General features: G+C 40.3%; 1 protein-coding gene across 1 annotated transcript in view; it reads right to left on the bottom strand.

Annotated features, from left to right (window-relative positions):
• SLIT3 (slit guidance ligand 3) overlaps window positions 1–13643 on the bottom strand; it is a 394890-nt gene extending 381247 nt beyond the window's left edge. The window contains 2 exon segments of the mRNA XM_075274737.1: window positions 13146–13369; window positions 13371–13643. Coding sequence (XP_075130838.1) covers window positions 13146–13369; window positions 13371–13424 — 278 coding nt within the window. The 5' untranslated portion in view covers window positions 13425–13643.
• Between the last annotated feature and the right edge of the window lie 1935 nt (window positions 13644–15578).

Raw genomic sequence — 15578 nt, 5'->3', positions numbered from 1 at the left:
GTCTATGAGCGCGCACGCAGGGCCGGCGGCATCTCGCCGCTTGGCTTTGCATATGTGACCCCGCCCACCAATGACGAGACAAAGCCGGAAGACTTTAGAGGAACGAAGACGGGTAAGTATGCGACGTGGGAGTACCCCTTTAAGCAGGAAAGCAAACTTAACTGTAGTCTATGGGAGTTGTTTCTCTGCCTAAAAACCTAGATTCTATTCCTGTTCCCAGACACACGTTCTACTACAATACAGATAAATCACAAAGTTTAGGCTAAAGCCCTATGTAGTGAAGTGGAGCAAAAAAACGCTGCGAGAAAAATATGCAGCAGAAATACATTGTATTTTTTGTCCACAGTGTTTTCCTCTGCGGACTTTCTGTCTCGATTATACCTATACAGAGAATGCTAGCATTTCTGCAGGTATGATTGATGTGCTGCATTTGTTTTCTGCAATGTGTGGATGAAATTAGCCGGAATCCCATTTACTTTGCAGATACTATAAAACGCAGGATTTTTTTGCTGCAGCATTTCTACCATGCAGCATTTTCGCAACATCGGGCATCAACCTAACAGGGTATGATTATTGCAACTGTATTGTCATGGTCATACTGGGTAAAGTTTCCCCAGTTCTTAAACATGTGCTAATGTTTATTTATGGCATGGTATTACGCTGACCAGTTGAGTGATTGTGGCACCGAATACCGGGAACTCAAAGAGTTAATAAACTAAATAAGTTCTAACCTATAAAATACTAACCCCAAGTAAACCTACAAAGTAATAAATGGCACAAAAATCATGTTCGTATTCCAATAAATAAAGTTATGCCCACGAAACTAAAGTGTACTAAAAACTATGTCTGGTCCTCCAGGATCAAAAATTCCTTGGCCCTAACCTTGTGACATAATTAAAAAAAATATTCCTAAGAGGGAAGAACCAGATAGAGCTTTTGATTTGTTGATGGATATTCTAGTACGCTGCCGTATAGCCACTTTCTTCACTACATTTGGTTTGCTCAAAATAATAGTGAATAATGATCCGGAACTAATCCAGACTTTCTAGTGTAAACACTTTCCTTTCATTCTTAATGCATATAATGAGGTTAAGAGCACAAAATTAACAATAAAAAAACAGCTCATAAGAAAAATGCCAAAATAATTTCATGCTAATAATGTACTAATGCAAAAAAAAAAAAAAAATCCAACAGACTACAAAAGTAACAAAGAAAACAAGCCGATTTAAAAATTATTGCTCAATAAATGCAAAATACTATTCGTGATTTAAGATTATTTGCACAGATTTTGTTCCACTCATACTAGTTAATAATATGTGTTGTTCGCTTGTGAATTTTTTTGGGGGGAAAAATTGTGAATCCTAATAGTGCTATTTAATAGTGCATACTATGTACTGGGTAGCTGGAACAAAATCGTGAATGGTGTGGAATTGGAAAAAAATGCAGTTTCATAATTTTCTTACTGTTTACAGCAGTAAAAATTTAACTATTTATTATAACTCAGGCCAAAGCCTCTTCATAAATCAACCATGCCCTGTGCCTGGTTGGGCCTTCGTTAAGACGTATGGCGTATGAAACTCCAGTCTTAAAGGGTTTTTCATGAAAAGTTCACATATCTTGCTGGGCAGTCAGTTCTATTACTGTACAGGTAGTCCTCGGGTTACGACGGTCTCGGGTTATGACGTTTCGTGGTTACGACTAGAGATGAGCTAAAAAGTAAAGCTCCCTCGTAACAGAAAGCTGCCAGCACTCCCGACTAGCAAGGACGAGCCTGCGGCAAATCAACGCTGGTTCTGCAGCAGGCTCATCCTTGCTCGTCGGAAGAGAGCTGGCAGCTTGCTGTTACGAGCGAGCTTACTTTTTCTCATGGGAATGAATTGACCAGCGTTGATTGGCCAGCGCACAGCATTCGGCCAATCAACGCTGGTTCTGCCGGAGGCTCGTCTGTGAGGAGGAGGAGTCTAAGATCGGATCACAGCAGTCTCCATTGATTGGTCGAATGCTGTACACTGGCCAATCAACGCTGGCCAATGCATTCCTATGAGAAAAAGTAAGCTCCCGCATAAACACAAGCTGCCAGCTCTCCCTGTACAGTGATTTAGTGTGCAGCGGCTGTATATGGTACAGTCTTCCTCGGTTCTGAGCCGCTGCACAATAAATCACGTTGATCCGTTCCTACGCAGCGTCGTATGGTATGTTTCCGACTTACGTCAAAATTCGGTTTACAACACCGCGTAAGAACGGATCAACGTCGTAAGTCGAGGACTACCTGTATAAGCCTTCATACATGATGTCCTTTCAGGTATATGCAAATCAGTCCTACCAAAGCACGGTGGGCATTCCGTGCAGCCCCCCGCGTCATAGCTTGTTCACGCCCTCCTCTCCTCTTTGACTTCCTCCTCCTTGCGATTCATCGCCTCCAGCCCGGCGGTATCGAAGTCTCTAAGTTTATCTAAAAACCGGAAAATCTAATGATAGAGCCCCTCTAACTGTACAATTGCAAACAAATACCTGATAAAATATCCAGGGACAGCAAATAATACACACAGCCAGGCAGATAAAATAAATAAATAAATAAATAAATAAAAAAACAAGAAAAAAACACAACTAATCTTTGAGCACAGTCAGTAAAGCTGCTGCTGTCTGACAGTAATATCCCATCCGTAACCATGCCAGCCAGAAGTAGGCTGCAAGTATATGGAAGACTTTAGTTACATTGTAATCTGTGAGACTTGCAGAATCCTCAGTCTTTTGCACACAGCAACAGTTTACAAACATGTCTGTGCAGGCTGTGAGAAGAATCACCACCTCCCCCCAAATTATCTTTGCATAATTTGACCCCATACATTTTTTATATCTCCATCTACTGAGCTATGTACGGGACCTTTCTTCAGGATATCCTTTTCATAAATTTTTTTAAGGGTGGAGATGTGACCGAAAAATGACATATGCTTATTTTGATCTCTTTTTCCATTACAATGTTCACTGTATGGGAAAACTACTTTTATATTTTAAAAGTTTGGACATTTTTGGATGCAGTGATTGCTAAGGCTAGGGTTATTGTCCTTTGAAGGACCGGAAAAAAGGAAAAATGGACCGCAAAAATAATGGACATGAACAGACCCTGACGGACCCCATTGACTGTAATCTCGGGCGGATGTCCATTATTTTTAATTTTGACGGACAAAAAAATCGGACTTGCAGTTCTTTTTCGCTCTTTATTTCTGACAGATCTGCGGAGGGTGTCTGGAAGTGAACCCAGCAGAATAGGTTTATTCTTTGTTTATTTTTTAGCTATAAAATTGTGAAAGCATAGAGAATTTTTAAGTAATTTAATAAACTGACTTATACAATACTCAAGTATTCCTCATACAATATACTGCAATATGTTTATATATGGCGCTTCTATTACACGCTGCCTGGGGTGGTGAAGCGTTGCTTCTTCAAAGATTTTTTCATCACAGAAGCACTACTGGCCACCCACTGAGTAGGGAATTACAAGACAGCTCCATTTATTTCAACTTGGCAGTGTTGCCAATTCCTGCACAAAAGGCGTCCGAGAGCACTGAAGAAACATCATTCCCATTCTCAACTTGGAAGGGAACGATCATCTAAAAATATCCCTTCACAAGATATAATGACAGAGGACATTTGATAAGTATATCAATAAGATCGGCACATGCTGCCTTATCAAATATGTCAAGGAAGAACATTATCACCTCCCAATATGTATTACTTCAGAGGAAACATGGCAGTGGTTCTTGTAAAGCAGTGGTTACAGGTCCCAAGCCAGGTTGTCCTAGTCAAATCTATGAAGCTAAGTGTAATGGTCTTAGCTCAGGTGGCTGCAATTTACAAAGGTTTCAGACCCTAAACCCCAGGAGCATAAAGTCATGCTGCCAGTTTATTGGCCCGTTGGATTGCTAGAAGGGGGTCCTAAGCCCACCTAGACATCACGGTCTTGAAACAAAGAGAGCTTTAAATGAAGTGACTGTCAAGCATGGACCCTGCCACTCCATTCATGGTCTTTAGGATTGATGGAGATGCTAAAGGCAGAACGATGGAATGAACACTGTACTCCACTACCCGTCAGTCCCATAGAACTCTCAACGGAACTCTGTTCTAGAGACTGGTGGAATAAGGGCCTGTGGGACAGTGATAAATGTGTATTATGAGAATATCCCTGAAATAGATCCACATGACAGATTCCTCTGAAGTCTTATTTATGATTGTGTATACTCTAGTCTTTCAGCATAATATTTACGCTCTACAGTTCCTGAGGTATTGTCTTAGAGCATCAGCTTCACCATCTTTTACATGTTTGTATGTTGTTCTATCCCAGACAATAACTCAAGGGAAGGATGACAGTAAGGCTATATTCACACAACCATCTCAGTGTTTTGGCCGTGAAAAACTGACAAATCAGCCCGCTTTTAATCCATTGAATGGCTGAGTGTCATTTGTTTGGCATCCATCTTTTTCTTTTTTACTCAACCCACTAATACGTTGTGAATGAATATCAATCCATTAATATAAGCAATGAAAAATGGGTGATTTTTTTAACTAACTTTTCTGTCCATCAAAATATGGACCTGCGGCTTACAAAAATGGATGTCACATGGCAATTTTTCACTGTTGTGTAAATACGGCCTTATTTGCCAATAACTAAACTGTGTAATTCAGCTATTTTTTAAGTTTTCAGGTAAACTATAGCTCACTGACACCATAGGCAAGAACTAATCTTGCATGGTTTTGCGTATAATTCCTAATTTCCCCTTCAAATCCCCTTTTTCTGAGAATCCACAACCACATGTCTAGCAAGTCGAAACATTTTGTGCCCAAGCTCAATGTGCCATGTTTACAACAGTGTCTAGTTATAATCACAATGGTAAATGTAGGCCATTGTCATCCCTCGTCTCCGAGAACATCACAATCTAAACACCCTATCGGTAAGTCTTTGGAGCGTGGGAGGAAACCCACGCAAATATGGGGTGTACTCAAACCTCTTGCAGATGTCATCCTTGGATAGATCTGAATGCTGCGAGACAACAATGTTAACCAATGATCCACTGTGATAAAAGTACAAGGAAGTGCACTGTAAACTGGAATTCGTTATTATATCTATCCTACCAGAATAGATTTGGAACATTTACCTATATAAACTGAAACCTCTCCAAAAGTCCACCTCTTTGAGAAGACCACTTCCTTACCCAGACCACATTTTACGCAACAGATTTTCAGTTTTTCATCGTAGGCATCTTCTTTGAAAAACAACCCCCCTAGAAGACCAGAATTTAATGCAACGTTGGGTGGTCGACTCAGAGAAGTTTTACTGTTGTGACTCAGCAAGTGATGAATTTCGCTGGTCACAAGTCACTTTTGTCCAAAATATATATTTTGATTTATTTAGTCATTTATACATAAACACGTTTTGGATAGATTATTTTTCTACAAAAACAAGAAGTTTGCTTTCAACGCTGTTTTCATTCCGTGTAACAATACTTCTTTCTAGAAGCTGTAATGCTTTACTTAACCCTTTTAGTCCCCTGTGAATCTATAGGACCAGGTGTGAGAACTGCACAGAGAAAGACAGTGACATTTAAAAGAACACATTTCCTCGTCATTCAGACAGGAGATATGGCCGCAAAATCCTTTATGTCTACTTGGTAAACCTTCAATAAAAGTACTTTAATTTATCCACAATTAAATGCCCATAGAATAGATGACTATATATATGTCCTGGATAAGTACCGTATATACTCGAGTATAAGCCGACCCGAATATAAGCCTAGGCCCCTAATTTTACCACAAAAAACTGGGAAAACTTATTGACTCGAGTATAAGCCTAGGGGGGAAATGCAGCAGCTACTGGAAAATTTTAAAAATCAAATTTTAAAATTAAAATGGTCAGAGTTTTTGGTGCAGTAGTTGCTGGACATCCCCCCCCAAAAAAACAAAAAAAAAAACAAACAAAAACCATTTTTTTTGCGTGACTCGAGTATAAGCCGAGGGGGGCTTTTTCAGCACAAAAACTGGGCTGAAAAACTTGGCTTATATTCAAGTATATACGTCCACCTTGAAGAAGGAGCAGAGGTAACCACTTTGCTAAGTTCTTTATTTCTGCATATCATTTTTGAGTCCTATGGACCACTATTACATCACATTGCTGCACAGACAAAATCAGCTCTACCTCTACTACATGTGCACATAATATAGAAATATATGGAAATACAAAATATTGCTTTGGAATATATTTCTATGGACAGACCATTGAAAGGATATATTAGCAATTTTAAGCTTGTACAGCCAAAGGAGGGAAAGACAGAATATCCCAGTATGCTCAGATTACTGGGGTTTCCCAGTTTAGAAATGTCCGCTAGTGCTAGTGATGCGTTAATAAGTACACCCATATACCTTTATCAGTGTTTGGAGTGATTTCTGGGTGTCTCTGGTTGCTGCTGGTGTCCACTGCATTTGTTTAAATGGTTAACTTCCTGATGTGCAGCTTCCTGTGTAGCTTCTACATTAGTTTCCTCTCAATCAGCCCCCACCCCCCTCTTTCACTCCGTTACACCCCTCTCCCTGTCTCACTAGCCTAACGATCCCGCTCATTACTAGCCCATCAAACCCTCCCCCTTCTCCCTAGCCTAGCGATCCCTAGCCTAGCGAGCCCCTCCCACACTCTCCCTATCTCCCTAGCTAACCTATTCTGCCCACTACTGGGAGAAAGGAAGAGGGGAGAAGAGGAAGAGGTTAATTCTTAGTTTATCCTGGACAGCAGGAGGTTGAAGAAGGAGGCAATGGAGCATTTGCCCCTTTCCACGATTTAATCTAACACATGGTATCGGCCCTTGTAAGTAATATTGACAGAGAAAGGGAAATAGTGCAGTATGGTTCAGTTATATTGAATGTTTGGTTTAGTTTTTTATCTAACAGTGCACATCAGCTAATCCGTACCTTTTTTTTATCCTTTCTAAAAGCTGAACTCGTTTTACTTATGTTATGTTGACATCTGCATCGGTGTGTCTGTTGTTCTGGACTGTTGGAGGACAAGAACAACGAACACATAGACCTGAAGGACCCCATTGACTATAATAGGTTTTTGTTGAATATTTTGCGATGGTATTTTTTTTAAGCCAAAGCCAGGAGTGTATGGAGCAGAAGGGAGACGTATAAGATCTTCCTTTATAGGTCTTTTGCAGCCATGCCAGGGTTAGGCTAAAAATACTGCTGCAAAATCTCCAACAACAAAAAAAATGAGTGTATGGTATTTATGAAATTGGAGCAGAAAGTGGACAGATTTAGGAAGATCTTACCATAAATAATATCAGTATAATGGCCTGGGATATTTTTATGATATGATTAATAAACACCTTGGACTGTACAAAGGACTTAGCTTTTAGACATTATAAATCATTATTATTTATTAGTCTTAAACTTTGGCTCTAAACTCTCGCCGTCTGTATTATGCTAATTCAATCCTACTTCTCCAAACACTACGGTGGCATATCATTTATCTTCGCATTCACACAGTAATTAGATACAAAGGATGGCTATTAAAAAACCAAACAAATATACATGATGGATTTCAGCATTTCACATTACTTGTTACTGCTTTAACTTCCGATTACTACTATTTTTTTTTTTTTCTGTAAACATTTTGTTTCTGGTTTTCATACACTACAAATGTTACAGAGAGAGGAAACACAAATAAGCAAAGAATGTAGCCAGACATAAGTAAAAATACAAGGTAAATTAATGATACAAAGCATTCCAACATATCAGCCTCATGGACACACCAAAGACTGGTAGCATGAAGTAAGGGTATATCCAGACATGGCAGAAAGTTCTACACACCCAAAAGGAATGGATTTTCAGTTATAGAAATCTCTTCAACAAATCAGCAGGGTATTAATTCACACTAAGACTAAGCCCCATGTTGCAGAAACGCAGCTTTTTTTGTTGCAGATTTTGCTGCGTTTTTTTGAGCCAAAGCCAGGAGTGGATTGAGCAGGAGGAAGAAGAATAAAATCTTCATGTATATTTCCCATTCCTTTTGTAGCCATTCTTGGTTTTGGCTCAAAAAAAACCGCAGCAAAATCTGCAACAAAAAAAGCTGTGTTTCTGCAATGTGGGGCCTCAATGTGGCTTTTTTGTTGCAGATTTTGCTGCGGTTTTTTTAGCCAAAATCAGGGGTGGATTGAGCAGAGGGGAGAAGTATAAGAACTTCCTATATATTTCCCATTCCTTTTATTCCTTTCTTGGCTTTACCTCAAACCCCCCCCCCCCCCCCCCCCCCCGCAAAATCTGTAACAAAAAAAGTTACGTTATCGCAACGTGGGGCCTCAGCCTAAAGGACAAGGACTGCAGCAGCATAGCCATTGTGAACTCGATGACTGCTAACCCACTACAATACACAGGGGCATAACCGTAGCTGAGACTTCACCATAATGGTCATTAAGGAGATGACCATCCTAAACCCTGGGGAAACTGGACAGGGGACGGTTTGCTGACGGTCAGCTTTAAAACCCATTCATTTGAATGGGTTTTTAAAGGTGACCGCTGGTGTCCATATGTGGCCTCTGCGCCTGGAAACAGTTTTTTTTTGCACGGACATAAAGTAGGAATGGGCAGCCACATAACGGCAATCAGAAATGGCATAGCCGTCTTTAGTGAGACAGGGTGAGGACACATTTGGTGTCTGAGAATTTTCAGCAAGACTTTATGCATACAATAGTTCAACTATGTTTAACTAAAAGTCCTACATGATCACTAGAGATCATATACGCCAGCACAAAATGTATACATGGACAAATTATCCTAAACACTAGCAAAAGAACAACAACCTTTTTCAATACAGATCTGTATCTGTCCCCAAAGGCTGCACATGAGACCTTCAGAAAGATAAAGCTTGGAAGATGGTTCTTTCTTGCAACAAAGACGCACCACATTGTGACTTTTTTAAAACTGCACCACCTTCTCCACTCTCCCGAAAAAGGGGCATGGTAAGCTTGTGCAGGATCTTTCCAGATTTATCATCACACCAGACATTTGGTGTAAATGATGGGAGAATTATTTCAGCTATGATTTGTTGTACATCTTTACCCAGGCGCAGCGTACGCCATATTTATGAGGAAGTGTGCAGCTTGTCCTATATGAGGCACACCCTCCGCTGGCTCTGGGGCTTTGAAGACTGGGCGCCATAAATCTGCCTCAAGCTAAGGCACCACGTAGCAAACCACAGCGGAAACTCATTGCATTATTTTTCAGTAGCATTTCGTTTCCTTAGGCCAAGGCCCCACCTTGCGGAAACGCAGCTTTTTTGTTGCAGATTTGGCTGCAGTTTTTTGAGCCAAAACCAAGAATGGCTGTAAAAGGAATGGGAAAATATGGGAAGCTCTTATTCTTCTCCCTTCTGCTCAATCCAGTTCTGGCTTTGGCTCAAATAACTGCAGCAAAATCTGCAACAAAAAAAGCTGTGTTTCCGCAAAATGGGACCTCAGCCTTATTTGGAGTTCTAATTTGCATTGCCTCAGAGGCAGATTTAGGCTGGGACCCCATGGACCGGAAATGCCGCAATTTCTCCACTGCAAGAAAAATTGTGGTGTTGTACAGTGCAGGCAAAGTGAATGGATCCAGTCCCCACTTTGCGGAAAAGATCGCAGCGCGGATACACTGCGATCTGCAAAGCCGATGCGGCTTTGCAAATCGCAACATGTCAATTATATCTACGGAAACGCCAGCAGTTTTCCCGTAGATATAATGTTAAGAGAAAGTCCGCAGATGAAAACTCTGTGAACTTTCTCTTAAAAGTGCTGCGGAAAGAACCGCAATGCATTCACGTTAGATATTGCACGTGGGTTCTTAGCCTTACTTTTTTTTTTTTGTAGGGCATCAGAATTTACTATTGTGTATATAATAAGATAATTTAATATTAGGATTTATTTTAGACCCTCCATTTCATGCAAGATGGTGTTTTCTATAAGTCCAATACTGGTTCTAGTCAATCACAACCCCCAGACATGAGGCAAGTCCCTGGTAACGTCCGCTATTCCTTAGTAGTGTTGGGTGTGTAACAGCTTGTTCACTTCAGTTCAGAATAAGAATCCAGCTTTATTAGGAGTTTCTTTGGAGATACGGAGCACATCTTCATATGATTTATGAAGTGTTTGAGTTCAACATGACTGAAGTGGAAGAGTCTGTATATTGCATTTCCACACTTCATTCAGTCCCTTTTATTACTTAAAGGCTGAGTGCTTCGCTGCCCAAACCTCTGGCTCACAGTTAATGATAAAAAAGAAAAATATATATATATATTTATACATCACCTTTACCAGTACAAAAACATTTTAAAGTATTCCACATGGCAGGAAGACGGGAATCTGTCCAACGCAGACGCGAGTACAATGAGAAAAATGAGGATACAATTTTGCAAGAAATATCTTCTTTATGCAGAAGTGAAGGACAAAACCTTCTGGAGCTATTTTTTTCCATCCCTGTCTAGAGCTGTGGCCTGTGTCCTCCAAAATGACATTTCCTGGAAAGATGCATCCTTGTCAGGGGGGTAAGCGAGCTGTGCCATGTATTTAAGGCAGAGGGCACGACCACTAATCACCAGTCTCATTCCTAAAATGTTCTAATCCAGAAGTAAAATAGAAGCCGGAACACGACACGAGCCAGAAAAGCACGTTACATCACATCTAACCAAATTAAAAGGGAACTTGTGTTTCCAATAAAGCCCTGGATAATAGATGCTCAGCAATGGCAGTGACGGAGACCAGTGACATGGAAGTGATAAGAGGTTGGCAGACAAATGGCAGAGATCTCTGACAGTGTGATAACCTTTCATGCTGGGCGTACAATCCTATTCACTCCTCTTATGACATAGAGGATTTATAGCTTTATCTTTTCCATATGAACGTCTGGAAAGGCTCATCCGCAGCAAGATACTGATGTTATATCAGTTTTATATCAATGCCCCCCCACATTTCATTATAATTGCATCCAGTGATGCCTGGGTGCCAGGTGAGAATGGTCTGGGTGCCAAGCATAGTGTCAAGGCAAAGCTAAGGGTAGATAGGAGGGTGCAATAAGTGCTCTTAACCCATTTATGTCAGAGATTATATTGGTTTTGAGTTCCAATAATGGAACACTAGGCATATACGGGTTAAAATTCATCACAGACACAGTAAAGGGTGCACATATAAAGTGTCAGTATGACAGACTGCTGTAAAAGAATGGTTAAATAATGTAAAAATGCCATAAAGAAAATCACTAAAGGACAAGAACATCAGCACATTTTGCATATTTATCTCAAGGGTGACTGTATATTTTGCACATGACCCCCAAAGCTGGCTCAGTGGTTAGCACATGCAATGGAGAACACCACCTACATAGAGTTTGTATGTTCTCCCCATGTTAGTGAGGTTTACTCGCATACTCCAGTTAAAAAAAAAATACTGATAGGATAATGTGAAATGTACACTGCAAACCTCCCCGGGGACACAGGCCGACGTGAGTGGTGACAACTTATGTAAATAAAAGGTTCCTCCATTTTTTGTGCTGCCCCATGACTTTATATTGCAGTACTAACACATGCACAAAAAGGGATGTTTTACTGGAATAATGGACTCTTAATAACTTTCCACTATACAACACAGGCAGTATGTAGGCTGAGGAGCTAGCACTTGGCACAGTCATTGTCTGGGGTCACTTAGACTTTGCTCACTCTTGTGTGTGTCAGTATGTGATGAGTGAACGACACTGCGAAAATAGTAACGTAAGGTACCCAATACATAGCTATCTCCCACTATACAGAATTGTAACAGTATAGAAGCCTGCTATTCACCAGTGTCTGGTCTGACATCAGATTTACAAACATCAAAAACTTAGGGAACGTTTCTAAGCAGGTCACACAAATCTGTCGGCACGGCATGGTCCAGCTCTTATGTACTAGTCACTTTTGATAGTTGAAGCATCTAGTACTGCTAAAAGACCAGCAAATATACAACTCACACACAATAAAAATGATATGAAATAAAGTTATATGAAGTTATAAACTTGTTATAGAGCATCCCACTGTCACCTAGCGGTAATAAATCCACTTGAAAAGCTATTGTGTACTATTATAATCCCCATATTGATGGATGTATAGAATAAACTGCATAGAAGTTAAACAGATAATATAAAAAGTAAAATAGCATAAAATAAAGTTACTTTGACTTTATAAAGTTATAGCTGATCAGGAGAACTGGGACCAGTGACTATTGTGCTCTAGATGGTAGACAAGGTAGGCTAGTGGCATCTATCACCTACTAGTAGTAATAGCACTGATAAAGCTATTTATAGTGGATTATTATGGTGCAGTATTTCTATGGATATACAGTATGATGGATGTAGAGCATGAACAAAATAAAAATAAACAGCAAGTAGAACAAAATAAAAAGTTAAGGTGACTTTATGAAGTTACAGGAAGACTAGTGAGTTTATTGGACGCTACATGGCTAGTAGTATCTCACTGTCTCCTAATAGTAGTAATACCAGTGATAACATTATGGTGTATTATTATAAGGCTGGTAATAGCATTCCTAATGATAGATATAAAGAATAAGAACATACACAGCAAATAAACACAAAATAAAATAAAGTGACTTTATGAAGTTACAGAAGGTCAGGAGGAAGGGACAAGTGACTTTACTGGACGCTACATGGCTAGTAGTATCTCACTGTCACCTAATAGTAGTAATACCAGTGATAACACTATGGTATATTATTATAAGGCTGGTAATAGCATTCCTAATGATAGATATAAAGAATAAGAACATATAAAGCAAATAAACACAAAAGAAAATAAGGTGACTATGAAGTTACAGAAGGTCAGGGGGGACTAGTGACTTTGCTGGACGCTACATGGTGCACCAGATAAGCTAGTAGCATCCCACTAGTAGTAATACAAGTGATAAAGCTATTGTGTATTATTATAATGTATGTATGAGTATTCTGTGTAATGGACATAAATAAACCACATAGAATATATACAGCAGATAAACACAACATAAAACAGGGACTAGGAACTTTCCAGCAGTAGTGATGGAGGTGTCCTGTATACTGTATATACTGGCACTATGATGGATATAGATACTCACAGCCTCTCTGCATTCCTGGGGATCCCCTTAGGTACAGTCTTGAGTCCCAGTCCATGACAATCCACATTGAGCCCGGAGCAGGTACACTTACTAGGACAACTATCCACCAGGGTAAAGGTGATGAAACTCCAGACCCCCAGGAACAAGACCAGGGGCACGTACCCTCCTCGGACCTGGGGCAGCAGCATGCTGGGGAGAAGACTTCTCCTGAAAGTATCCCTTCCTTCTGAAGAAAACTAGATGAACTTGTCTGGACTCAGCACACTCCACACTCACCATCTAGTGAGGATGCCAAGTTCATCCTTGCAACTACCGCAAGACTTCACCAGCCAGGAGGAGGTAGATCCCACAACCAGGTGTGAAGAAGTCCCCAGACAAAGCCAAATCGGAGTTCGAGTAGGTTGTCAAGTAGTCTATCCTTCCTGAAAAAAAGCAACGTGATTGTAAGGAGAAGAGAAGGAAGTAATGCCTGAGAACCAAGACGGAGCTGTAAACTGATCTCCTACAAGCGGCAACTTTCACAAATTCTCCTCACTTGTGCTGCCACCTAGCGGTGACTACGTGTATGTGCGCTGCGATCCTGGTGCTCGAGCAGGTAGGAGGCTGATAGGCTGCAGTCACTCCCTGGTGACTGCTGGGACTTGTAGTCACACAGCTCTCCTGTTCTGTTATATCAGCACTTACAGTGCTCACACCCTTCATCAAGCATCGGATATATAATATATATACTATATACAGACAACCATATGAGAGCAATGTAAACCCCATATTCATTCACATTATGTAGGTAATATTAGGTTCTATCTGTGTGGAGGGTACAGGGTTACATATACTGTATTCTCACCATAGTACACAGGTTATTCTGGTGCTGTATAGAGGGTACAGGGTTACATATACTGTATTCTCACCATAGCACACAGGTTATTCTGGTATTATCTGTATAGAGGGTACAGGGTTACATATACTGTATACCCACCATAGTACACAGGTTATTCTGGTGTTATCTGTATAGAGGGTACAGGGTTACATATACTGTATTCTCACCATAGTACACAGGTTATTCTGGTGCTGTATAGAGGGTACAGGGTTACATATACTGTATTCCCACCATAGCACACAGGTTATTCGGGTGTTATCTGTATAGAGGGTACAGGGTTACATATACTGTATTCTCACCATAGTACACAGGTTATTCTGGTATTATCTGTATAGAGGGTACAGGGTTACATATACTGTATTCTCACCATAGTACACAGGTTATTCTGGTGCTGTATAGAGGGTACAGGGTTACATATACTGTATTCTCACCATAGTACACAGGTTATTCTGGTATTATCTGTATAGAGGGTACAGGGTTACATATACTGTATTCTCACCATAGTACACAGGTTATTCTGGTGCTGTATAGAGGGTACAGGGTTACATATACTGTATTCTCACCATAGCACACAGGTTATTCTGGTATTATCTGTATAGAGGGTACAGGGTTACATATACTGTATACCCACCATAGTACACAGGTTATTCTGGTATTATCTGTATAGAGGGTACAGGGTTACATATACTGTATTCTCACGATAGCACATAGGTTATTCTGGTGTTATCTGTATAGAGGGTACAGGGTTACATATAATGTATTCTCACCATAGTACACAGGTTATTCTGGTGCTGTATAGAGGGTACAGGGTTACATATACTGTATTCCCACCATAGCACACAGGTTATTCTGGTGTTATCTGTATAGAGGGTACAGGGTTACATATACTGTATTCTCACCATAGCACACAGGTTATTCTGGTGTTATCTGTATAGAGGGTACAGGGTTACATATACTGTATTCTCACCATAGTACACAGGTTATTCTGGTGCTGTATAGAGGGTACAGGGTTACATATACTGTATTCTCACCATAGCACACAGGCTATTCTGGTATTATCTGTGTGGAGGGTACAGGGTTACATATACTGTATTCTCACCATAGCACACAGGTTATTCTGGTATTATCTGTATAGAGGGTACAGGGTTACATATACTGTATTCTCACCATAGCACATAGGTTATTCTGGTGTTATCTGTATAGAGGGTACAGGGTTACATATACTGTATTCTCACCATAGTACACAGGTTATTCTGGTGCTGTATAGAGGGTACAGGGTTACATATACTGTATTCCCACCATAGCACACAGGTTATTCTGGTGTTATCTGTATAGAGGGTACAGGGTTACATATACTGTATTCCCACCATAGCACACAGGTTATTCTGGTGTTATCTGTATAGAGGATACAGGGTTACATATACTGTATTCTCACCATAGCACACAGGTTATTCTGGTATTATCTGTATAGAGGGTACAGGGTTACATATACTGTATACCCACCATAGTACACAGGTTATTCTGGTATTATCTGTATAGAGGGTACAGGGTTACAT

This window comes from Leptodactylus fuscus, chromosome 5 (genome assembly GCF_031893055.1).
Source record: "Leptodactylus fuscus isolate aLepFus1 chromosome 5, aLepFus1.hap2, whole genome shotgun sequence".
In the NCBI taxonomy this organism is placed as follows: domain Eukaryota; kingdom Metazoa; phylum Chordata; class Amphibia; order Anura; family Leptodactylidae; genus Leptodactylus; species Leptodactylus fuscus.
The sequence above is the reverse complement of the archived record's forward strand: the minus strand, read 5'-3'. Positions and strand labels throughout refer to the sequence as shown.